The sequence below is a fragment of the Eleutherodactylus coqui genome, chromosome 1, assembly GCF_035609145.1.
Source record: "Eleutherodactylus coqui strain aEleCoq1 chromosome 1, aEleCoq1.hap1, whole genome shotgun sequence".
Classification (NCBI taxonomy): domain Eukaryota; kingdom Metazoa; phylum Chordata; class Amphibia; order Anura; family Eleutherodactylidae; genus Eleutherodactylus; species Eleutherodactylus coqui.
In genome coordinates this window covers 201197448-201224029 of record NC_089837.1, presented here as the reverse complement: position 1 = coordinate 201224029, position 26582 = coordinate 201197448, and the positions used below count along the sequence as shown (strand labels likewise).

The following is a 26582-nucleotide window of genomic DNA, read 5'->3' as shown; positions in this document are numbered from 1 at the left end:
TACACACCATTTATTTTTACTCAGGGCTTCCTGCTTGGCTATATTTTAGCTCAGGTCAGTCGGCTAAGATTTGTAACTATAGTTCATCTACAGTGCCTAGTTTGCGGTAGTTTGAGACCCTGGCTGTCTAATCATTGCTTCAGGCTACAGAGGAGGCAGTGTGAAGCAGTGATAAGGAGTGTGTCTTGGACTGCTTCACATTGGTCACTTTTGCTAAACTATAGTTACAGTAGTTTAAATTATTAGTTTAATGACTTTTTTAATAGTGTCTTTGTTTTAGATTTCGTTTGCACATATTTTCAAATTTAATATGAATTATAGCCCTGCTGTTACCTGGGGATTGGTAGACCTCCTTGTAATATCAGGCGCTAGGCTCTTTCCCGCTTCTGACAGGCATTTCAATTTGTTATTGTATCTTAGCCAACTAGTGGCCTGTTGAAAGAAATGCATATCCTAATAAGGGAATTCCCTTCTTACAATCCTGGTCCCTTACAGCAGCACTGATCTCCCCTTGTTTCTCCCCACACTTCCGGATCAACTAATGATGACCTATTGTGAGGATAGCTCATCAACAATATTTCCCCGGAAAACCCCCTTAAAGGGAACCTGTCACTCGCTAGGAAGAGGAGCTTTATACAGGGAGAGGAGCTCATATGTCAGGGAGAGAAGTTTTAGACTTCCAGGGTGCCCCGTTCCTGCACTGTCTCTTTCTGAAGTCTGCGCCTGTGAATACTTCTCCGCACATCATTGAATGGCTGTGATTGGTTAACCCAGCGCTGACTTTCATTGACTGATGCGGCACTGGATTACCCATCAGAGTATTAGCTTGCTGAAGGCGGGACATTAAAGCCCCGCATCCAGAAAGCAATGCTCTGTCGGCGGGGAGGAGGATGTGACAGCCTGCAGCAACACCGCAGGCCATCGCGAGGACCGAAATGCCGGCCATAGGTGAGTATTAGGCGCCCCACTCGCATCCCGAGGTACCACTTGTATAAAACGCTCCCTGGACATGCATGTTCCCTGACTTTTGAGCCCCGTAATGTAGTCTGGTGCTAAAAGGTCATGACCGGTTTTCTTTATGTGATTGTTCCCAGCAAGAGAAACCAAGTAATCTTGTAGATATGGCTACAAAAATATATGATGATTGAGTGCCTTTGAAAAGGTTTTCTTTTAAGTGTGTTACCTTGCCCAGTGCTGGATTGACCGCTATACTGCTCAGTACTGCTATATAATGTCTTCCATGCTAGACAGAGGGTGTGCTCTCAGGGAATAAGAGATCCTGCTCTCCAATGTATCTGTGTGTGGGACATGTCATAGCAGCTACTCTCCAACCACTTGGGAGAGTTCAGAGAAAACTGAGAATTCGAAATGGTAAACAGAGAGGAAAAAGTCTGAAATGGATACAAGTTATATATTGTCCAGAAACGGTGTTGTGCCTCATGTATACACGTGACCGCTGATGTGTCACCTGAAACAACTATTACACTTTAAGATGACCACAACTTCACGTAATTAATCAGTTTCCTATAATTTCACAGATTCTATAGATGTGTGTAGGTCACGTCTCTATAGTTTTGGTCTTGCTGGTAGACGCTGATGCTCCAAATACCTTTTACTGTCACTTATTAGACAATCTATCATTAGACAGACCATTTTTTTTGCAGATTATAGCATGACTGACTGTGAGCGACTATTAGAGTGAAAGAATGATTATGGTTTGGGTTTGAGGTTACACAGGGGAAGCCTTTATCATTGTTAGAGGAGAGATCTCTTAGTTTCTGTGTTTATAAACTAGAACCACAATGCAAATTCATTGGTTCTCTTGTTTGTCTTCTGCTCTCTGGCCATTTGTGCTTGTAAATTAGCAGCCCGTGCTTACAGCGCTCAAGTGATTGGTGCTGGAATAAAATGGTTCTTTTCAGTTCAAGGAGGAACCCTTCCCATCAATGGATTTTCTTCTTTGCAATTATGTGGATTTCATTAGTTAACTAGTAGATCACTCTGAATTGTCAAACAAATGAGTATTTGCCATAAGTGGATCTGTGCTTTCTAGAAGCTTGGTGCATGTTTCTAGATGTAAGCCACCTTGTACACCATATTCTCCATTAGGACACATTAAGACAACTTGCATCGGATATTGTGGGGGCAGTGGACATTACATGTCATACTCTTGTCCGTGGATCAGACCGGTTTGTTTTTGTTTTGACGCAGACTCCAGGGAGGGAAAAACGCTTTTCTTCATTGCCATATGGATTTTAATGGGTCAAAGTTCTAACTCGGGCAGAACTCATCCGTGTGAATGGGCCCTTATGCTTTTTAGATCAATGGAGGATTGGATTATGAAACAAAGGACAATAGGAACACTTTCTCCTAAATATTACATGGATGGATTATAAAGATGTCCATGCACATAAGAGAACTTTACTGAACCTGCTAATTTTGATGGGATTGGACCATACTCTAATGGCCTCCTAAGTTTTCCCTGACAGCAGATATTGGGCGAGGGGGAAGAAGCAGGTATTTGATTACAACATGCCCGATTCTTTGTTCCCACAGGAGATAAGCCACAGCGATCTGGAGGCGGTTTTCCATTTAAAGACACATGTACGCTTGACTGAATGTGCATGTTTATGATGGAGATAATGGTTTGACTGACACAACTCTAAAGAGCCGGAACGCCCTGCATACAAAATACCTATCAAGCACATGGCTGTGTCTAGACGCACCAGAATTGTCAAAAGGATGAGGCAAAAAAATATCCGGCGCGCTGAGGGGCGCCAGCATAGAAAATGGCTTCATCTACACAAAGTAAAATAAAAATATCTTGCAAAAAAAAAGCCTTCTCTAGAACGGTCAGGGCAAGTAAGCTTTTTTTTTTTTTTCCATGAATAAAGCCAAATTTTTATGCGACAGTCCTTCAGTTTTTATTCGTATGACCACCACAAAAGGGCAGAGAGCTTTCAACAAACCTTGCAAAACTAGTATGAGCAAATGTAACAATTCTCTAACTTATTAAAGAAAAAATCCCTTCTCTCCACTTATTAGTCACTCCTCTCCCATCAGCCTTCTGTACTCATCAGTTGCTCTCAATTTACTGGTATCTGACTTACCAGATGAATCATCAGATCTCGAGGCCATGGAGGGGTTAGGTTACATGATCATAGAAATCGGGGGGGGGGGGGGGGGGGGTAGATCTAGATGCTGCAGAGTGAGAGACAGACACTGCAGCTAAAGGCTCTAGCAAGTGCTCTATCTCACCTGGCACTGTACTGTTAGCTACACTGCTCAGTCCTGCTATATGTCCTCACTGCTGCTGCTTCTGGTATGTGCTTCAGAGTTGGGAGAGTAGGATCTTCTCTCTGCATGGAAGACCTCATAACAGTGTCCACCATAGAGCTGAACTCAAGAAAAACTAACAATCACAGATGCAACATGCACAGGGGAAAACTGGTGAATACTAGTTGTGTAGTGCACCAAGACTGTCACATTACATTCTGTGCTGTGAAAGGCTCATCTAGAGCTGGGAAAATGTGCAGGGTGCCTGTCGTATCAGTTAATTTCTTACAAGAAAACAACTAATGTAACAGCTGCCCAGCCAATTTACTTATCACTGATATGTGACAGCTGTGGCCCAGTCGACAGTGACACCAATCAGCCATCAACTGCTGGGCCGGGTGGCTGCTGGATCAGCTGATTTCAGAGTCCCTGATTACATCTTTATGTCCCCTTGAGGGACAAAAAAGGATTTTAAGGAAGAAAAAGATTTTTTACTTTTTTTTTTTTTGCAGTTTTATATTTTATAAAATTTTATGTCTGTTATCCCACACAGTGAATAGCATAAAAAAGTTTTAAAGTAATGTTAAAAAAAAGAAACAGAATTGCTATTTTTCATTCTTCCCCTTCCTAAAAAACACAATACAAAAACGCTCAAAAATTCACATGAATGCCAAAATAGTACCAATGGAAACTACAAATCATTCCATAAAAAAAAAAAAAAAAACTTACACAGCCCCACTGGTGGGAAAATAGTCTGGGAATGTGGCAATGCAATTTTTTTTAAGTGTTTTCGTTGTGAAAAAAGTAACCCATGAAAACTATAAATGTGGGTAACGTGTTGATTTTTTTTATATTCTGTAGTAAATGTTTATATAAAAAAAAAAGTGTAATATGTGAAATTGGATTGGAAAGGAAGGGTTAAAGGGGTTGTCCCGCGCCGAAACGGTTTTTTTTTTTTCAACCCCCCCCCGTTCGGCGCGAGACAACCCCGATGCAGGGACTTAAAAAAAAAACAGCACAGCGCTTACCTGAATCCCCGCGCTCCGGTGACTTCTATACTTACCGGTGAAGATGGCCGCCGGCATCTTCTTCCTCCGTGGACCGCAGCTCTTCTGTGCGGTCCATTGCCGATTCCAGCCTCCTGATTGGCTGGAATCGGCACGTGACGGGGCGGGGCTACACAGAGCCCCATTGAGAACAGAAGAAGACCCGGACTGCGCAAGCGCGGCTAATTTGGCCATTAGACGGCGAAAATTAGTCGGCTCCATGGGAACGAGGACGCTAGCAACGGAACAGGTAAGTGAAAAACTTTTTATAACTTCTGTATGGCTCATAATTAATGCACAATGTACATTACAAAGTGCATTAATATGGCCACACAGAAGTGTATAGACCCACTTGCTGCCGCGGGACAACCCCTTTAATGCACCTGATTCTTATGCAAAAAAGGCATCCATGCTATGCAGGATGTATAAAATTGGTGTACGTGTGTTTAGAGAGGTGAACACTTATTTGGAGGGAAGATTAGGTTTTTATTTATTCTCCCCCCCCCCCCCACACACATTTTAGGGTTTTTATTATTTTTTTTAATTTACATTTTTTTAACCAATAACCACATCTGTGTTACGTGTTGTCCCTCCATACAGATCACTGCTAAAGGCACCTGCCCACGGCTGAATATTTGCTGCAGAATCAATAGCAGGCAGCCGCACCACAGATCTGCAGCAAATAGCGCCCATAGCATGCTATGGGAAAATGATTCTTCCTGCACACTCGTGGAAACCAATTGCAGTTCCCACAAGTGGAGGAAAAAAATGTAGGATGTTCCATTTTTTTCCCCCTGAATTCTGTGCAGATAGCTTCCATTGAAGTTAACAGAAGCAGTCCGATCTGTGGCTCTTCCGCAGTCTAATTGCGGAAAGGTCGTGGATTCCTTGGCAAAAGCCAGAGGAAAAAAAAACTACTGCGCATGTCCAACGGCTCGTGGTGCAGACCATCCTCAGTATAGAGGGAAGACTGAAAGAACAGGTATGTGCGAACGCTGCTGCTGGCAGAGCCAAACTCTGCATGTCGAATCCAGCCCGTCCGTGTGCAGCCGGCCTAACAGCCCATTAGATCACTTTTGTGTGTGCACAGACATACAGAGAGGATGCACATCTCTGCAGACCTGCAAACTGGCATGTGTGCAGAGGAAAGCCCATCACTGATGGTTCCTGTGCTGCCTGCAGCTGATGGTCACAGGCCTCCTGCTATGGTTGTACTTTAGGCCTCATGTCCACTGGCATAATTGAATCGCAGATCACCCGTGAATCACCCACGCTGACGATCTGCAGTTCAAGCTGCCCATTGGGCATCCTCCACACTTAATTAAATAGCTGCAGATATCTTTTATTTATTAAAAAAAAATAAAAAATTTTTGGGCGGGGGGGGGGGGGGGGGGCATTTGTGGATTGCACGCATGGGGGAAAAAAAAAACTAACAAAATGCGGTATACTCCATTTTACCGCGGATGTGCCCCATTCATCTCTATTGGAGCTTACGATCCGCTGTGCATCCGCAAATACATTTGCGGATGCAATGTGGATTTGAAGGTTAAATTCAATTAGGGAGGGGAAGAAAGGGCTGGGGGGTGGGGTTGTTTGTTTGTTTTTTTTGCAGCGCCTCTAGGTGAAGTATACTTGAAAAAAAAAAAAAAAATCTGCAGTTAGGGCTTATTGTCAGGGTAGGGCATGTATTTTAGTGACTATGTAGCGCCATATGCGACTTTTTAGCGCTACAAAATCACAGAATTGCTGCGAGAAGATACAGCGATAACGCACAGAGCAGTGATGCCATGTCGCCCGTGTGAAGGAGACCTAAAACAAACAATAAGTGATTTTTATTTCTGCATAAAATGAATGACTAACGAAAAGCGAACAATTATGGTTCGTCATCCAGTCATTGGATCACGCTTAGACCAAATGATTATCATTAACTGTTCTGCGTTTTCCATCTTCAGGCATTGGTGGCAGGATTGATGAGCATGGCTCTTCCACAGTATGAAGAGCAGACAATATTGTAGCCATGTAGCATGTTGTATGTTATTGCTGCGGAGTGCTGTGACATTTTCCACGTTGCACCTCATATCCTAAAGCATGCGGACCCTAAAGTTAATTCCCATAAACAAGTCCTACTTGACAGCTCTGTAATTGCACCAGTGTGGTGAAGGGCAGCATTAAGCAGCGGGGTTAATGAATGGATTCCCCCTCTTCCTCTTGGCCTTTCCAGTGTCCTGTAGCTAATGCTGTTTGAAATTATTTTGCCAGAGCATTTTGTGTGACATCATTTTAATTAAGTGGAACAACACTAGCATAATAAATCAACACTGAGCAAATTTCCGATACAGTAGACAAAGCCGCTGATAGCGGCGCATCCTCCCACCTTTATATATACAATTTGAAGAAACTGACTTGCCAGCCTTGATTGTTGGCAGATTGTGAAATGCCAATGCTGAAGGTCTTAACGGCTGACTGCTCTCACTATATAATTTGCTGCCACGACAGAGATTGTTATTTTGTACAATTCCGAGTTTTCTGCCAGTGTTACAGAAATTACAGTGGGCTCCCAGTTACTAGAATGGTTTATCTTAGAAAATTCCATCCAGAGGAGAAGTTTAGTGCTTTGTAATGGTATTACTTCAAGCAATGGATTGGCTAACATGGGGATGTACAAGCGGGGGAGGGGCAAACACTATTGCTTACCCCAATATATTAACTCCTATATGTTCAAGAACATTTTACAGATTTTTTTTCTTCCCCATTCACATAATTGTGACTCTGGGTTTTTCAACCCCCCCCCCCCCCCCCCCCCCACCCTTTTATTGGCAGATTCTATATGTAAAAAAAAAAATTAAATCAAGTCCTTTTGCATGGATGCCATATTTCAGAGATAGTATCTCCTAGATGCTTTCCTGGGATGAATGCCTTAAGGCCCCTGTCCACAGGCAATATTTCACTGTGTAATCCGCACGCGAATAACGCATGAAATGCTTTCCGTAGGATAACTTTGGAAAGCGCAGCCAGATGTACATGAGCGGAAATCCGCCTCGATTTTCTGCTCGCGTATAAAAATCGCAGCATGCCACGATTTTCCCCAATGAACCTATCATTATGATATGTCACAGCCGCAGCAGGAGATTTCTTGAATGTGCAACCCCTGGATGCTGTCACATCCAGAGGCTTCACCTTGTTGTCAATGGGGCCGGCAGCAGAAGCGCCGGCCCGATTGAAAATATAGGGAAACATCACGTTCCTCTGCCACTGCTGTGACAGGGGATCCCTTCATTCCTGCAGGGAGTCCCCTCATCACTCAACACTGTGACAGCAGCAACAGGGTGTTCAGTAACGAGGGGACTCCCCACAGGCATGAAGGAATCCCCTGTCAGAGCTGCTGCCGCCCCATTGAAAGCATTGGGATGAAGGGAAGACCCGCAGGGGGTTTCCCATGGATTGGGAGATCGATATTGGGCCATGACTCAAGGCCCTATATCGCTTTCGCCAGTGTGCTAGAGGCCTTACAGAACCAGAGCTACAACCGTTTGAAGTGAGGTTGGGAATACTGACTTTACACTCTGAGTGAAAAATGACAGCTGCAGAGCAGCCAGCGGAGAACAATCTGTGTGTGATGCCAGTCTGTTTTGCTGAGAAAGGGCAACATGGATTTTTGTTCGTTAACACCACCGCATCAATCAGAAAATATATTTTTCTCTCCAATTGTCACTTTGGTGTGAAAGGGTGAACGCTTAGGGCCCATATAGACACAATGATTATCGCTCAAAATTTGCTCCAAGCCATCTTTTGAGCGATAATCGTTGTGTGTAAACGCGCGACCATGGTGTAGATTTTCTAGCAAACTAGAAATCACCAATGACTAATCAGCGCCGCATGCTGATTTTCACAGCGGGCGGCACTGATATTCTTTCAGCTGGTATCCCACTGGGGCTTCCCAGCAATATACCAACTGAAAGCTCAGAGAACAAAGCAGCTGTGGGCGCTCCTGCTGTTTCTCGGAGCTATCAGCTCAGCAGGACACTGCTGATAATTGCAAGAACAAGGCAGCTGTTTGCATATACAAAACAGCTGCTGTTCTCAGTTATCTGCGGCATCCCACTTTGCCTGCATTTAACTCCTTAAGTAGCTAATTAGCTACTTAAGAGTTATGCAAAAATGATCGCTCACTGCCGTATCAGTGACTTTTGCGCGATCAGCTTTCAGTCTAAATGTACCTTTAATCCTCTAATAACTCCTCTACACTGTTTAAGCCTGCAGATGCCTCAGTCATTGCTGACCTCGGCATCTACATTTTTATTTTTAGTAAAGGTTTTTTTTTCCCTCCTTACACACTTTTTTTGTACTTTTTTTTTATTTTATTTTTTTTGAATATTTAAAAAGAAAACTACACAGAATTGTGTCACCATATTCGTAACATCCGCTACTATAAAAATATTACATTTAACTGCAAGTGCAAAAATAGCCGTTTTCTGTTCATCTTGCTTCCCCAAAACAGGACAAAAAAATCATGTAGTCAGTCACTATGGTACTAATAAAAATGCTAAAATCTAGAAGTTGTCTTGCAAAGAAGAAGCCCTCGTACAGCTGTCAACAGGAAAATAAACCTGTTGTGGTCCTGGAATGTGGCGCCACGGTGTGTTTGGAGTGTTTTTACTGTGCAAAAGTATCCGCAGCAACAAGCGACACGTACGTCGGGGCTTGGGGAGGCCTTCTGTGTTGGCTGAATGTGGTGACAGGGCTTATTTGCACTGGATTTATGTGTTCTTTACCTTTCTATCCATTGATTATGATATATAACTGATATATATGTTTTGGCAACCAGCCCTCACACATACCTACATTATGGACATTGCATTCTTTATTCCACATTTTTGAATGTGGCTTTAACTGTGTTAAGTAGCATTCTGCTTTTACGCGACACGCTTTTTTTTGCCCTGTGTGGATTTTATTTGGTGCTATGTAGTTATGAAACCTAAATGTATTGCTGTTGTCAGTCGTACTGATCCGTATAATACATAGTATGTATTCCACATGGTAAACATCAGGAAAATAAATCGCAAACAATGGTAAAAATTGCTTTTTTTCCCCCACATTGCCCCAGCAAAAAAAATATAAAAATAAAAATTTAATAAAACTTCTTTAACGCACTGGAAATTTTGGTTCTTAAAAAGAAAAAAAAAAGTGGAATTTGTCCTGCAAAATAAATGTCATATGACTACGCTACCAAAAAAAGCTGAAACAGAAAAAGGGGTGAGATAAGGGGTTTACTGGTTCTTAAGGAAAAATTAATTGATACTATGGGGGTTAAAAGCGCACTAAAGGAACTCCGTTCTGGAGGTTTTATCGCAGAGTTCACCCCCTCATTGAGAAGAGGTGAATTCTGCAGCAGAAACAGCAATAACATTGACTTGCGGTGCGGAATTCAATACTGCACCGCATGTCCGTTTCCACACGGGTTCTGTGTGGATTTTCAAAAGTTCATCCAATTTGCCGCTATTGTAAATGTCGTGAAATTTCTGTACGGAGGGTGTGCACGGAAATTCAGTAGCAAATCTGCCCTGTGAAAGGGTGCTTTCTTCACATAAGTGGAATATTTTAGCAATTTGCACCTAAAAACACAGCTTAATTTGGTGCTGCAGATTTCCACTCCATAACCAGTGTGCCTTTAGGGGTGGATTGTAGAAATATTTTGCTTGTGAAAGCACCATGATGGTTCTACACTCCTGTTCTATAGAGAGAGGGTGATTTTACCAGTCATGTCATTATCACAGGCTGAATTACAGTAGAAGTTTACACGTCTATATTTTATAACACAAGATTCACCATTTGCAGTAGGTGATTGTCACAGTTCACCTCCTCCCCCTCCCTGCATATGTCACACAGCTAGAGAAGTCAACGAGTGAGCTCCTGTCCATTGTGTAAATGGCCAGTGAGTTCTACTATAAAGCATGTCTCAGAGATATACAAATGATGGCGTAAAAAACAATCAGAATTTTTTTAAAAAAAAAGGTCTCTGAGAAATATAGTATGTTTCACTATCTGTTTTTATGTAGCAAAAAAATATAGGTGAATCTAGACCCTTTATGGGGGGGGGGGGAGGGGGAGCACTAAAAAACCTGTATTGAGAAGTTAAGGGGGTGGAGTGGTTATTGCTTGCCTCAGGCTTTGTTCAGCTTGTTTCTACATATCTCCATTCCTTGCATTGTGTTACTGTTGCACATGTAAAGGACAAGAGCGCCTTTAGAACTTCGTCATCACATGTCCACATATTGCAATCTTAAGGAATTTGTCTTTTTCTCCTATAGTTCACATGTGGCCTCTTAACTCTATAGGTTTCTTAGTTTAGTTGTGTGGAGAAGTTAAACAAAACAGATCAAGGTCAAAGGAGTCCTATATTCCGGTTTGCCCATTCTGAGTGACAGTGAGGTTGGGGGGAACTATGTTCTGCGAAGTGCATGTACCGGCAGGGGACAATGCTCCCAGATAAGATGGCCTCTTAAGGCCCATTTAGACACAATAATGATCGCTCAAACTTCGCTCAAACATCAGTTTCAATGACAGTTTTGAGTGATCATTTTGCATAAACTCTTAAGTAGCTACTTCTTTTTGCTGAATGCAGATAACAGCTGGGGGTCTGTTCTCGAGTGGGATAGCAGCTGAAAAAAATCTGATCAACACTACCCGTGGAGAACTCTGCATGCGGTCCTGATGGGACACATTGCTGACTTCAAGCTGGCTTGAAGTCAGCGATAAACGAATAGTGCACGATGGATGCATGTTTAGACGTGGTGATTATCACTCAAAAGACAGCTTTTAAGCTAATTTTGAGTGATAATCGTTGTGTCTAAATGGGCTTTTACATGCCGACCTTCTTAAACTGTAAAATTGTTTTTGAGCTTTGTAGTTCAGGCATGTAGCAGACACCCTCAATGGAAATGCAAGGTAAATAAAACTGGCTTTAATTTTAGTGACAGGGGTATACTACCAATCAGCATTTAATGTCCTAAAGGCAATGAACATCTTTTGGGGGGCAGATATTTTTCACTTAAATGCATGTATTTTGGAATAATTATTTTTGCAGAAGAAGTTTAATGAAAAACTTGACATGGTTTGTCTTCTGCAGCTTCTACATATCACTTTTTATAGAAACTGCAGTTTGTGTCAACAGGAAATCTGTCAGTGAGGCTGGACCAGGAATGTGGCTAGGAGGGGTGAGGGGCATGTGTCCCAGGAGCTGTGAGGAGTTAGGGCAACAGTCCAGACTAGAGTCAAAGGAGGCAATTGGCTGATTGCTGCAGGGAAACGGAAGAGCTACTTTTAGGGCTGAAGGACCCTCAATGTGGTGGTCATGTTGCATAAATGCTATGTTTATACGCAACGATGCTAAGCGACAGCAGGAAGTTAGAAAAAAAAAAAAGTCAGACTAACAGCGTGCAGTAGATACGCTATCATGAGCAGTGGAAAATCGCTGCTATGCACAGCGATAGGCCGGCTCTTGCAGCGGTAAAATGCTGCGTTATGCACATAGCCTTTTACCGCACGCTCATGTGAGCCCGGCCTAACACAGACTCTGCATTTGAAAAGAGCTGTGGATCTGCATGCGAATTTGGCTTTTAGTTTTGCTAAAGCACCAAACGACTCAACTAGTGCCTGTCTGTACACGGGACTATTATTGCTCGAATTCACTGTTTCCATTAAAAATTCAGAAATCGACCCGTATAAAGTACCCTTAGAGACCCAATGAAGAAGCAGAAAGTTACAGATGAAATGCAGACATGAAAATAAGTTGTGATGGAGGGCCCAAAAATTCCCTATTGTACCAAGGTGAGTCCAGCCGGAGATCTCCTTCTGAGACTGCAGTGTCTATATTCAGGGATCTCTGGGAGTTGCAGAAGACAAACCATGCAATTTTTTTAATTTAACAGTGTTTCAAAAATCATTGTCTTGCGCACTCAGAACAGTTGTGTGCGTGCGTAACGAAGTAAAGTCACACCACAGATAACAGCGTGGGAATAGGGAGCCAAGTAACTATGTACAGCATAGCCCCGGACCTGTCCCTATGAGCACCATATGGTTTATAGTCCTCTAGGTGATATAGGTAATGGGCAACAATTAAAAGCTCTATGTACAGGATTGAGTATATGGTACAAGCAAATAAGGAAGATGGAACAATATCTCTGCAGCGCCACCTATTGCAAGGCAGCATTCCTGCGATGTCAGACAATTTATACAAGACTTGATGAATTTAACCCCCGATGAGTGCTGTGCATGTGTGGCATGAGGTGGGTGACCTACGTGCAGTAGGTGTCTGCTGTATTCAACCCTTCAGATGTCACCCAGGCATCTCGCCTGTGACGTCACTGGCTGACATAGACTTCTGTCTATTAAGGTCTTAATAAAATTCCAGTTCAAAACCACTATGGAGACTGAAAGAAATGAAAGTTGTTCCTTTTTTAATTAGTACATTTAAAAAATAAAAAATACTGCTGCATCCGTAAACGTCCCAATTTATTAAATATCACACGACCCACAGGTCATAATAAGAGCTCTTAGAACTCCTCTTGGATGGAATCACAATTGGGGTCATGGTCAAGTGGACATCTGCTGTACCTCCATATACTCCTGGCTTCATCCTGAAGGTATTAATGTCATCTTGTGGCACGATCCATCAGATACAGTATGTACAACAGCAGAGACACTGCACTAGGAGGTTACCTGTGTGTGCACGGGGTTAAATCTGGAGGAGTAGTACATGGCACACGTGGTAGGCTCTTCTCTTAGGGTACAATGGCCACATGATGATTACTAAAACCTGTCACATCCCCTTTCAGTGAGAAGCCGCGCGGATCCTCTGTGCCCTTCACTGGTGACCTGTAACGGTTTCCTTCCGCATCTCCTTATGTGTTGGTGCTGATGACAAATGTTGAGCAGGTCTTGGGCATAGTGACAGAAGCAATTGTCAGAGCTAAATCTGTGCATGCAGAAGCGTGTGTGACAACACACCTCTCCAGCGCGGCTGAGCACCCCTGTGAGAAGGGGTAGAGCTTTGTGTTCTGGGACTATTCTGGCGGCGACTCGCTCGCTCACTTTTTGTCTGTTGATGGAGTGAGGCAAATAGGGACATTAGGAGTCTGACTCCAAGCGTGGCCAGAAATTAGCTCATAGCTAAATATATAGGTTTGTGACATTCTAGCAGCTGTTCTAAACCCTTCTGTTTGTTGCTGGGGTGCTGGGCCCTAAAAAAGGAAGAGAATGTATTGTAGCTGGAGGAGAAAAACAAGCAGCTGGTGGTCTTATCACCGCACTGACAGCTAAGGTCACATGCTTGGAAGGACAAACATTTGCTCACAAAGACAATGAGTCTGTTAGTCAGTGTTTCCAGGCCTGGACTTGTGGAATTAGAGGAGGGATTTCCTTATCTCACATGGTTACTGTCTGTTTCAGGTTTCATTCTATGATCCCATTTGTTTATTTGTTACCCCCACATCAAGCACCTAATCGTCTATCAACCTTTCTGGTTTTTAGTTTTGGCTTTGTTTTCTTCAAGGAAAACTCATTAAATGGACTCTTGTTGGCTTATGGGGCTCATAGGAGCTGGAGTGCTGAATCTGGGGATGACTGTTCCCATGCTGTCCTCCCACTGCTTGCATCCCGTGGAGTACTTGGACATGCACTCCTAATGACAACTAGTCCTCATAATCCCTTTTAAAGAGCAACTAAGCTTGTAATGTTTTTTCATAAATCAATACTACGAGCAAATATAAGAAACTTTGTTATCTCATTGAGAACGAGATTTTTTTTTCTCTCCACTTATCAGCCCTCCCACCTTGCAGTGATTGCTTGGGGTGCTTTTACACAGGACAACCTGCCAGGCAATGGATTCCCAATGGGACGTCCAAGCAATAGTCATGCCTGTGTTTTTACCGCAAGTCAAATGCCTATTATGCCGGCGCTCATTCCAGCCCACCTCCATTCACAGTAAGCAGGCAGCCGTTCATAAGCGAACAGCTGCCTGTTTACACGGAACGCACCGCCATTTAGTTTTCTGCATGTAGAAACTGAACCACGAACCAGAAGTGAAGGATCCTCATTCAGCCACTGCATGCATTTAGACTGAACGATTGGATTCTCACTGGATCACGGGAATCTTACTGATGATCACTCCATGTAAAAGGACCTTTACTCTACATGTACTAATAAGATCCATACACAGAAGTCTACACATGGATCAGATTACAGATGCAGAAGTCTGTGGGGGGAGAAAGGAGCGGTTGCAAGAAACAAGACCCAGGCCTCTATGTACCACAGCTGTTATCTGATTCCTCAAGGTATGGACTTCTGCCCCCTTTACATGGGACAAGACTGATTTGCCCGTGTGAACAAGCCGCTGACGCTGCCTGAGCGGGAAGGAAGTGGTGCCGTGTTTAGACTGCAGTCCTCCTGCACTAGTCATTCAGTGGCTCGCATTCCTCTGTGAAGCACTGAACGCAGTGTTCTGGAATACACAAGAAGTGAACGACTAGCAAAAACCTCAAGATTCCCATTCGTTAGTCGTTGGCTGCATTTTATCGTTCAGTTTCAATTGGTTTAGTCTAAAAACGACATTCAATGTAGAGATCTTCTCAGTACATACAGAGTGAGTGATCAGTGCAGGAGTTAAGGGGGAGAAGTAACTGAGATGGCAGCATTTTAGCCAAAAAGAGATGTGACACAGTTTATTATATGGGCTTGGACTATTGTATTTATTATTTGGGCTGGTTGTACCTTAGTAGCAATTTTATCCCTGCTGAGGAAATGAGAAAGCCTCTTTTTTTCTGAAAAGGATCTGCATCCTTTCCTGGTCTTTACTCCACCCATCCTTTTTTTTCTTTTAACCCCTTTACACACCGGGACGTACAGTTTCATCATGAAGGCTCTGGGTTTGTATGGAGCAGGATCAAGGGGTCATCCCCCTCCATACATTGCGGGTGTCAGCTGTCTTTAACAGCTGACACCTGCCCCTAACAGCTGTTATCAGTGCTCATGCTGAGCCCAGCTGTTAACCCCTTTAAATGCCCCATTTGAAGTTTGGGGGTCCCGAACAGCCCCTCTGCATTCTTTACACAGTTGCAATGTCGGCCAGGGGCCTCATGAAGGTTGCCGTTGCAGATTGCCTATGAAGCCATGCCTGCGGCTTTATAGCTTGATAAGACTGCCTGTCAGATTGTGGTATAATGTAATGCTTTGGTAATACATTGTAGTGCAGGAGCAAGCACAGGTTCATGTCCCCTATAGGAACTGCGGGGGGGGGGGGGGGGGGGAACCAAAACTAACAAGTTTTATAATAAATTAAATAAAGGGTAATAAACATTTAGCCCCCCTTTTCCCATATTTGTAATAAAAAAATAATAATAAAAAAACATTTGGCATCACTGGGTCTGTAAAAGTCTGATCTATCAAAGTAACACATTATTTATTACACATGGTGAACCTCGTCAGAAAAAAACACAAAACAAAATTGTGCTTTTTTTTTTTTTTGGTCCCATCTTTAAGAAAACCTTTTTATTAAGTAACAATCAAAAAGTTGTATGTACTCTAAATTACCAATAGAACCTACAGAATGTCTCTCAAAAAAAGAGCCCTCGCACAACTATGTTAAAGGAAAAACAAAGTTATAGCTGTCAGATGGCAGGAGAAAGAGAATTAAAATATTTTTCAAAGGCCAATTTTTTTTAAAGTGGCACAGGAAAAAAAAGCTATATAAATTTTGTATCTTCGCATTCATACAGTCCCATTTAATAAAGTTGTCATTTTTGCTGCAGTCTGCATGATGTACAAACAAGCTTGCAGCCCTGTGGCAGAACAAAGGAGCTGAATGCAGAGAACAGACCATCTGCTGTTCTCAGCATACAGCTTTGGGAGGCTCATTTACATGCAAATGAAGTTGATAAGCTGCTAATGGATATTAGTGTCCATTAGCAATTTATGCAAAACAATCCCCCACAACCTATCTTTTGAACTATTATCTTTGCGTGTAAATAGGCCTTTAGGCCCGAGCTCATTTGAATTGAATGCAAACTTGGCTTGCAATACTAAGCAAGCCACTACAGCAGATATTGAGCTGCCTGCTTTCGTCACAAATCTGGGCTAGCGAACAGCTGATCTACGGGAGTCCCGAGGCATGGACCCCACCTGATCTGCCATTGATGGCCTATCCTCATAGGTCACGAGTGGACAACCCCTTTAATGTCCGATGATTCAGAGATCTGTCATCTCATTTTAGTACAAATGTTTATCTTGTCATAGAATCATAGAATGGTAGAGTTGGAAGGGACCTTCAGGGTCATCTAGTCCAACCCCCTGCTCTGTGCAGGATTTACTAAATCATCCCAGACAGACATTTGTCCAGCCTTTGTTTCAGCACTTCCATTGAAGGAGAACTCACCACCTCCCGTGGTAACCTGTTCCACTCATTGATCACCCTCACTGTCAGAAAGTTTTTACTAATATCTAATTTGTGTCTCCTCCCTTTCAGTTTCATGCCATTGCTTCTAGTCTTTCCTTGTGCAAATGAGAATAGGGCTGATCCCTCTGCACTGTGACAGCCCTTCAGATATTTGTAGACCGCTATTAATTCAAAGACTTTAATGGAAATGGATTATTTACCATGATAGACTTGGCTCTTTGTTCCTTTTATTTGCACAATCAGGTTGTCAGTCTGGAGAAGGTGGAGGCTAGGAGTAATTCCGGTACAGCATAATGATATTGTTGTCACCATCTTCCCGTACCCATTGTAAAATCCTGTGCCATAATGTGCGCAGAAGGATTCCCCCAAGCAAATGCATCTCTTACATCATCATTCTGTCCTAGCTATAGGCACGAAATAACTACAGTCTTTCCACACATTACAGCCTTTATTCTGCATTCCACAAAATGTTGCAAGAACCTGGAGGGCAGGGTACAGAGACCAGGGGGTTGGAAGAAACCCACAGCTCAATTAGACAGCACTATGAAAACCACAGACACATAATAAGGAAATAGCAGAATATCTGCAGACTATCAGCAAGGAGCAGGCTGCAGTTGTCAGCTAACATGCAGAGTATAGACAGCTGTAAACTGTTGTTGTAGGGTTGTAATAAAAGTAGTTTTATCCTCTACCGCCATTGTATTCTGCATTGGGCAGTGGTCCATGCCTATAAACGCCAACTGTCATGTTCGTTTTCAATGTTCAGGTTTAGTTTAGTTTTTTAGGGCAGACGAATAGTTGTTGGCCAAACCGCTACCTCAAGTGTTTGGCCGGCATAGTATTTGTAAGCACTTGCTTTACCTTGTGTCCTACTAAAGCTGAAGTACAGCGGATGCAAACAAATATATGTAATATGGATAATTTATCTGGGAAAGAAATCCACAGTGCAGAGGTTTCAAATGAATACAAGGACTATTGGCTAGTTGGGCTTTGTTCCGTAATATGTCTGTTCACCTAGTGGGGTGTTTAATAATAATCTAGTAACCTGTACGACATGGAACAAGTAGTCCTAGCTCAAGCACACTGCTTTAGTTTGTGTACACATGACAGATGTGTGTACATGTATTCTAGAATTATGTGCTACTGTTTCAGCTGCTGTAGGTTTTTACGATTTGTCTTAAAGCAGATCTAGAAGAACCCAAATCAGATGAGGTCATCATAACTGCAGATTTTTCCCCCCAAGTAGTGTTTACAGTCATGGTAGTACTCTGTGTGCAGAGTATTGGGAGCCTGTAGCACAGCTGAAAAATAGCAATGTGTTTAGGCAGTAATCAGTTGAATTCATGTATATTATCTGCGCACTATTCCCAGCCTTGCGCTGTTACCGGACTCCCCAATGTATGCAGTGCAGCGGCGGTAGAAAACCGAAGAGTCACTAGTCTATAAGTTCCTAATGAGTTCAATTCCTGCTGATTGGGAAGGTCAAAAGGATGGCTGTTTGCATTAAGTCTCGCTCCATCTCTGAGAAGGCAGAAAAAGAATTCCCTGATACGTTGCGTTTTGCCGTTTCATCTTTTTTTTCCGCGTGTCCTTCTTCTGTAAAGGCAAATTAGAAGTCGCAAATGCCTTCAAATAATTGTGCAAAATCCCTAAGGATTGCAAAAATCATTTTTTTTTTTCACATTGCCCTCGTCAAAAGGTCATCTCAGACTATTCCTGAGCCTCTTGAATGATTGTCTTATCAACACGCAACCAAATCAGGCTGATGATGTGACAGCGCGCTCGCTCCACACAACAGGTGCACCAAGGCTTTAGAAGCAGAAATAAAAAATGCATTTAACAATAATGCAGCCCAGATTAGAAAATCCGGATAAATCCCCTAAATCTACATTATTCACATTCAACAACAGAAGCAAGGATGGGCTTTAGCCATTGTTCAATACAGATTAAGATTTGCAATCACTGTGTAAATGCAATGGATCCCTCTCCATGAGCTGCTTTTATTTCTGCAGCTGAGCCTGTGTGCCGTTCTGGCTACAATGTATCTGAAATATCACGGACTCGAATATTTAGTGTTACACCGTACAGCCTCATTATGGTCGTCATTAAATCACGCGGCATAACGTGACTGCGGAGTCAACTGTGTCATTCTGATAAAGTAAGGACATATAATCTGGGAGCTGGGCTGTTTGTAGACCCCCGTGCTGCCCTACAGAAACCACAGTTCTGGCTGCCGAGGGATAATGACTGAATACAAGGAGCTTGGTTAGTATTTTGTGGGTCAACTGTGAATGATGAGAACTCGCCCGGCGTTAGGGCTGTAACACAGCTTTGTGAGTGTGACTTGGAATTGAAAACTACGTCTGTGTTCAGCTCGGCTTGATTGATTTTGATCAGTGTTGATTTACGTGCCGGCTCTTCAGCAATCAGACAGTTCCTTTCGGAGCCACGTAGGGAATAACCATGCTGTGAATTTTTCTATTCCCCATCAACTGCTGTCCTTTGAATATTTACTAGAGCATAGCCAAAATACAGACAAGGATTAGAAGCTTTTTTTTGACTCCTCACCACTTTACATGTCTGCAATTTGCTCTTAAGATTATGCCATCTACGTGATTTTACTTTCATTGGTCTCGCACACATCTTTTTCAACCTTTTCACTTAATGTTGAAAATGTTTTTTTTTCCCTTTTTTTTTTTTTTTTTGGTGCAGTATGAATATTTTTGTAACTGCCATGTTTATTACTTGGTACATTCATTATTAAGACTATGCTGTACTAATAAACTTGAAAGCCAACATGCCCAAGTCATCTTTCCATTAAGGGGGACAGCTGAGTTGCCGACATGCTTATTAAGTTGTTGGCCAATTGCACTAAATTTTGACTATTTAGGGGTTGTACTAAAATCTAAAAATATTTCCAACACACAGGACAGGTGGGGGTTCAATGATCCTGAGAATGAGTCCCAACTATGGCGCAATGGAGACTGTGCATACACGCCACTGCTCCATTCATTTAAATCAGTGTTTCTCCACTCCAGTCCTCAGGGACCCCCAACAGGTTGTGTTTTCAGGATATCCTATAGGAAGAACATCTGTGCAATACTGAGGACATCCTGGAAACATGACTCGTTGTAGGTCCCGGAGGACTAGAGTTGAGAGAGACTGATTTAAATGACCGCATCAGAAATTGCCAAGTACGGGCGCTTGGGAATCTTTGGCATTATCATTGAAGCGAATGAAGCATGCGTGCACATCCTCTGTTCTACTCATGTGGGAACTGTTGGGACCCCAGTTCTTGGGATCGAGCGGTTCTTTGCTATTGGACCTTAGTGATCATCAACTTATCTCCTGTCCTGTGTATAGGGAATAACTTTAGTTTTTGGATACAACACCTTTCACAACCTAGCAATTGAATATGCCTTGAAGAGGTGGTCTCACCAAACAATTTTAGGATGTAGTGCCTGTGGCAAATAGCTGATTGCCCTAGTCCTGCTGCTGACAACCCCAGCAAATGGCTAATTTTGAGGGGCAAGTCATGGCAAGCCAGACAATTACCCTGCAGCAGAAAAGCTGTATTGCATGATGGCCATTCCCATGAACGGCTGACCTATAATACAAGACTCACAAAGTTTGCCAGAATGGGACATGCTCTTAGAGTGGTTCTGAGTTCCGGCTCATAGAGGGGGTTCCTATGTGGAAGGCCTTGCCATATGATATTTATATGCCCTAATAGGACATATCAATTGGGGTTGTGTTCCTGTCTTAACCCTTTAAAATGATTGGTAGCGGTCTGACTGCTGCAATAGCCTCACACTCCATTTAAGTCTCTGTATCCCTCATTGATTTCAGTACTTAGTGGTAGTTATTGGCCACCCCCATTCTTAGGATCAGAAGGGGTCTCAGTGGTTTCCCCTCCCTAGTGAGGTGCAGGGACAAGCTATCCAAGCATGCATGTAAGGGGGTGTGGGGGGGGGGGGGGAGTCGTTGGCTGATACAAACTACTCTCTCATGTAGGAATGGGTTTGGGTCCAAGAATTTGATTAAGTAGTTGGTTAGATTTTACAGCTGAAGAAAATCTTGGTTGTCTCCCAGGTTTCATGGAGTCTTGACCCTCAAGTCTGCCTAGTTATGAAGAGGGACTATAGTCAGATCTGGCATTTAGGAATCAGAGGAAGCTGTCTAACAAGTCTTGAGGGATCTATAATGGCTGTCACATTGATTATCACCAAGCTTTTCCATATAGAGAGAGAAATTAGAGTAGAATTTTTACAACTTCATGAAAGACGACGACTCGAGGACTAAGGATAAGCTGCTCTATGAATCTGGCCGGTTACATCTCGGGTTAATCTCGCCAGTGTTTCTTTGACACTGTAAAATTAACATTCACTAACCAGAAGATGAATATGAATATCTTGAGACCTTTTTTTCTTGCCAGTTTCTCTTAGACAGGTAGAAATATATCATATTTATCATCGTGCTTGGTAGGCTTAGAAGAGCATGGTTTTAAAAGGGCATTAAGAAGCCTTACCTTCAGAACAAAAGTGCTTTGGAAGGATGTGGTCTCTGTGCCCTTGTCTGAGGGACATTACAGGTTCACACCGTTAATGACGGCTATATCCCTGCGTGTAATTAAAAACCCAAATTGTCATATAATATTGACATTTATATTTAGACACCGACTCCACAAGCCCTGCTGAAACTGTCTGCTCTAACTGTTGGGGCATATGTCTGTATTAAACGCTTATGGATCTGGGCTACAGGCCATTCATAAGCATGCTTAATGTAATGCATGGTCTAAGCAGTAAGATTAACTATACAACCCCATAGTGGATGGTATTTGTATGAGCCGACATAACCCTGAGGCTCACAGAAGGGGGTCTAAGCTATCAATCTATTCTCTGGATGGGTAATTAATACCAGACCACTGGGGACCAGTGCCGATCGACTCAGGCCCGTGATGTCATGTTAATTGGTCACATGGCCTAAGAGCAGCTTGGTCCTATTCAAGTGAATGAGATCGAGATGCTATGTGAGACACGGCCCTTCTGAAGGTGCCTTCACACTTGCATCGCACAAAAATCATAAAGCACAATCTTGAGATTTTTGTGCGATGCCTTTTTAACATTAAAAAGTCCAATTGACATTTGCGTTAAAAAACGCAGCGATATTGCAATCGCAAGTGTGAAGGCACCCTGAAATGTATGATGGCGCTGTGCCTGGATATCAGCAAGGGACCATGGGGTGTAGACCTGAGAAGCTCATGGGCTCCAACCCAAAATCTGTAAGGGTACATTCACAAGTGTTAGTTATGTTGTAGAAATGTCTACTGTATGAATGGGGCTTGCCGAAATCCCTGCAGCTACTGCAGAAAAATATCCATGCACTAATATACTCCCCTACACACACACACACACACACACACACACACACACACACACACACACACACACACACACAATGTCTTAGAATGAGAAGGGGCCTCGGGGCTTCCTCAGACACCAAGGCTTGAATGCAGATACCGTAGGATTCCCTATAAAGAGCTTTAGCTGGATGGCAAAATGGTCACCAATCCACCCACAATTTTTGCAAATTGCAACAAGATTTTTCCGCCTTGTCACCATTTGTTACTAGGCCTGCAGCTGTGATTTAAAAGAAAAAAAACCAAACAGAATTATAAAATTTCCATCTGCGTCCAGTATATGTGCCATGCGCATGGCAGAAGACCATTCCCCCCCAACACGTACGGTCTTGATGGAGCCTAGCGGCGCTGTCCGTTCTGCTGTGTTCACCTCGGTGCTGGCTACCTGCCTAAGGACTTGGGGTGCTGGGAGTAAGGGGGTGGAGTGGTGTCACCTGGCTGCTCTTAAAGGGGTTGTCCCGCGCCGAAACAGTTTTTTTTTTTTTTTCAAACCCCCCCCGCAACCCCCCCCCCCCCCCCCCCCCCCGTTCGGCGCGAGACAACCCCGATGCAGGGGTTAAACAAGAACACCGGACAGCGCTTACCTGAATCCCCGCGCTCCGGTGACTTCTTACTTACCTGCTGAAGATGGCCGCCGGGATCTTCTCTCTCAGTGGACCGCAGGGCTTCTGTGCGGTCCATTGCCGATTCCAGCCTCCTGATTGGCTGGAATCGGCACGTGACGGGGCGGAGCTACACGGAGCCGCTCTCCGGCACGAGCGACCCCATTCATAAAAGAAGAAGACCCGGACTGCGCAAGCGCGTCTAATCTGGCGATTAGACGCTGAAAATTAGACGGCACCATGGAAACGAGGACGCCAGCAACGGAGCAGGTGAGTGAAAAACTTCTGTATGGCTCATAATTAATGCACGATGTATATTACAAAGTGCATTAATATGGCCATACAGAAGTGTATAGACCCACTTGCTTTCGCGGGACAACCCCTTTAATATGATTGTCATGGGCTTTGACGGTGATTGTTATACTGGGGGGTGACTTTTAAAGTGGTGGTTGTTACACAAGGTGACACTCAGGATGTAATTACAGCACTCCTCACAAACTATGTGACTTATATTGCGGGGAACGCTGTGGATGTGTGTACCAGGGTGCAGCACTCTGAGGATGTGTATGTACAGTAAGCCAATAGATTATATAGTGTGTATAATGTATATATGAGGAAATAGAAGTCATCCAGGCAGCATCCGCTTAAGATTGCTCCTTTATTCAGTGCATAACATCACAGGTGAGGCAAGCAGCAGCTACGTATCGACCCTATGCATGGGTCTTTCTCAAGCTCTATAATGTATATATATTTTTTTATTTTAGTGCGTAAATATTCATTTTACTCCTAAATGTCATGGTGTAATGACTTCTAGGTATTGTATTTGGTGTGAAACACTGCTTTGACTATGTTCTTGTATAGACACTTGCAAATAAGAATCAGCGCACCCTCTCCTTCCTCACACTGCTCTGCCAATTTTAGAAGTCCCTTCTTTCTTCCCTATTTTGAGGTGTGATGAGAGCAGCCTTGGGATCTGATGATCCCAAACGGGCGAACAATGTGAGAGTTTGCAGCAGATAAGTTGTACTTGAACTGAGCGATAAGGGAATGAGCCAACACTGGTGCCTGCATAGAATGAACGACGAATGAAAAGTGAACAGATATTCGGCGTTTGGTTCCTGGCTGTGTTCAGACTCGTTCACTTTTACTCATTTCAACGATTTTTTTTGAATGTACGGTGGTAATTCTGTCTCTGAAAGCCTTTATTTCTGTGTGGGGGAGTGCAGATACATCTTGTCTGAAGTATATAGTTGGCCCAAAGAGCTAAGTCTTTGGGAAATGACAGGGAGATGGCGATCACCGTAGCTATCCAAAGTAACATGGCTAGTAAGAGTTAGACTTGTTGGTCATGGTTGAATTTATGTGTGTAGAATCCCAATAAAATCTTGTAAAATTACACACTTCCTCATAATGAGGCTTAATTACTTGGGTCATCTTTCTGCCTGTCCCAGACAACCAGGTGGTCATTTATCCTGCTCCCTTTTTGAAACTATTTGTATGTTGTGTCTCGCACAATTAATAGCAAATGAACTTGATTCTCCAAGGTGAGCTGTTATCTAGCCCTTTCTTAACGGGAGACAACTTGCAGAAGCAGACTGGGGGTCCAGACCGCTGGATCCCTACTAATCTGGTATTGATAACCTATCCTGAGGATCGGCAATCGATTTATTAAAAGATCCTTTTAACGCAATAGTATAGAATAAAAAGATAGTTGTGACTAAGGAACAATACAGGAGAGCAGATCTGCTCAGGACCCAGGCATCAAGCTGTTGTACAGACTCCTTGTGACACAACTGGCCATTCAGTACCATTGACAAGACTACTGTGTGATAGAGGGGTGTGTGGTCACCTTTTGTTAATGCAGGCTTGCTTCTGAAATATGCGTGGTATGCACTGTTAAGTAGCCTTTTTAGTCTATAGACTGATTTGGGACATGCTTCTTTTTGCATATATTTAGTTATTGCAGTCTATGGGCTGCAGGCATGCCGTACATTATAATCCAGTGGTATAAGAAGTAGTCTTCTCTACTTATTTTTGAACGCCCAATCTTTGTTTCCTTTATACTGCAGTCGAGTGTTTTTGATATGTGGCAGGCCAGGAGTTCAGGGAAATATGTTGTGTTTTTTTTTTTTGTTTTTTTTCTGGAAGTTTTTGTTAATTTTATTACACTACATACACGTTAATTTTCTAAGCCCACTCTTTGAGTTTCTCTTTATCTGACTCTTTCAGAAGCGTGTCCAGGTTCTAACAATGGCTTCCTTCTCTTCTAGTTCAATTTTGTTGGACGGATCCTGGGACCCCGAGGACTAACTGCTAAGCAGTTGGAGGCAGAAACTGGATGCAAGATTATGGTTCGAGGCAAAGGCTCAATGAGAGATAAGAAAAAGGTATGCCTGTTGTAATATGTAGCACACTCGTCTCATGTAGCTAAATGTATCCATAGATCTGCCCCATATGGCTCTTAGGTACATCCATATCCTAGATTAGTGTCTACCGGCCTTACACATGCCAATCCCTATTTATTCTGCCAAATCTAGATTAGTACCTGCATGCCAATACTACAAGTATATTCAGGTATAGATTCCTGAAACCAAAGCTAAAAATGTCAGTTCTGCTGCTATCTGCAGATATGGTTTCCTGAAAGGACAATGGCCTCATGTATAAAGGAGTTTAGACCGTCACCACAGCCCAAAGTAACCAGTTGCCACATGTAGGTAGAAATAAAACAAAAAAATCATAAAATTATTATATTTGTGTTTAAATCCCCATAATTAGCAATATGCCATTATTGTGAGCAGTCAAAACGGTCTTAAAAATGAAAGAATTTTGTACAAACAGGTGTTAGGCCCACGTTGCATGTGCTGGATGATCATCATCCTTGTCACTAATGGAAGTCAGGAATGTGTATGATGTATCATGCTAATGTGTTTTTGGTAACCTGCATTCCTAACTGGCAATTATTACTGTTTTGACATGCTGCATGCAGGCTGTTACCAATATACTCGAATGCAGTATGTTGGCCCTAAAGGTAAGCAAACACAATGTACCTACAGAAACATGTTTACTTCTAAAAAATCTGTTTTTGAATTTTTATGAAATTTACAAATAGTATCTGTCCTAAAACCGAGAAATATTGGCTTTTATATTGGGGGAATTTCTCAATGTTTGGTTATTGCCAGTATTTTAATGGAGAAAAGTTGCAAGTTTGATTGCTTCCCACATTTGTGTATATATGTGTGTGTGTGTGTGTATGTGTGTGTGTGTATGTATGTATGTATGTATATATATGTGTGTGTATATATATATATATATATATATATATATATATATATATATATATATATATATATATATATATATATATATATATATATATATATATATATTAATTTTTTTTTTTCAGGTTTACACTGCTCTCGTCTGTTTTCAATAAATTTACTATAATTTATGCCATTCTCTTAAACGTTCGTTTAACCATTTATGTGGCCAACAATTAACTGGCAAACAGTAAATATTCATTTGCAGCTGTTTTTTTGCGAGCATGAACATGTTTGTTAGTCTGCTGTACATCTCCCCATGTAAACAGTGGAGGGGGGTGGTGGTGAACTCGCTAATAAAGGGGCCTGGACGGCTTTCTTGAATGTTATACTTGTTCTAGTCGCTGATTACTTCAGAAGGGTTGTTGATCCAGGGATTTATTCCGACTCCAAATCTGGGGATTAGGTAGGAATTTTTTCAGCCTTACAAAACCATGTTGTGTGCAGCCGACCAATGATGGCAGAATGGGGATG

The 26582-nt window shown here is 42.6% G+C and overlaps 1 protein-coding gene across 9 annotated transcripts in view; it reads left to right on the top strand.

Moving 5' to 3' along the window:
* Positions 1–26582, top strand: part of QKI (QKI, KH domain containing RNA binding) — a 185370-nt gene that overhangs the window by 61306 nt on the left and 97482 nt on the right. For all 9 annotated transcript variants that reach the window (XR_010792940.1, XR_010792941.1, XM_066605422.1 and 6 more), the window contains exon 3: positions 25062–25178. Coding sequence is in view for 7 of the 9 variants with exons in the window: in XM_066605422.1 (XP_066461519.1) it covers positions 25062–25178 (117 nt within the window). In the remaining 2 variants the exon portion in view is untranslated. The remainder of the gene's footprint in view (positions 1–25061; positions 25179–26582) is intronic.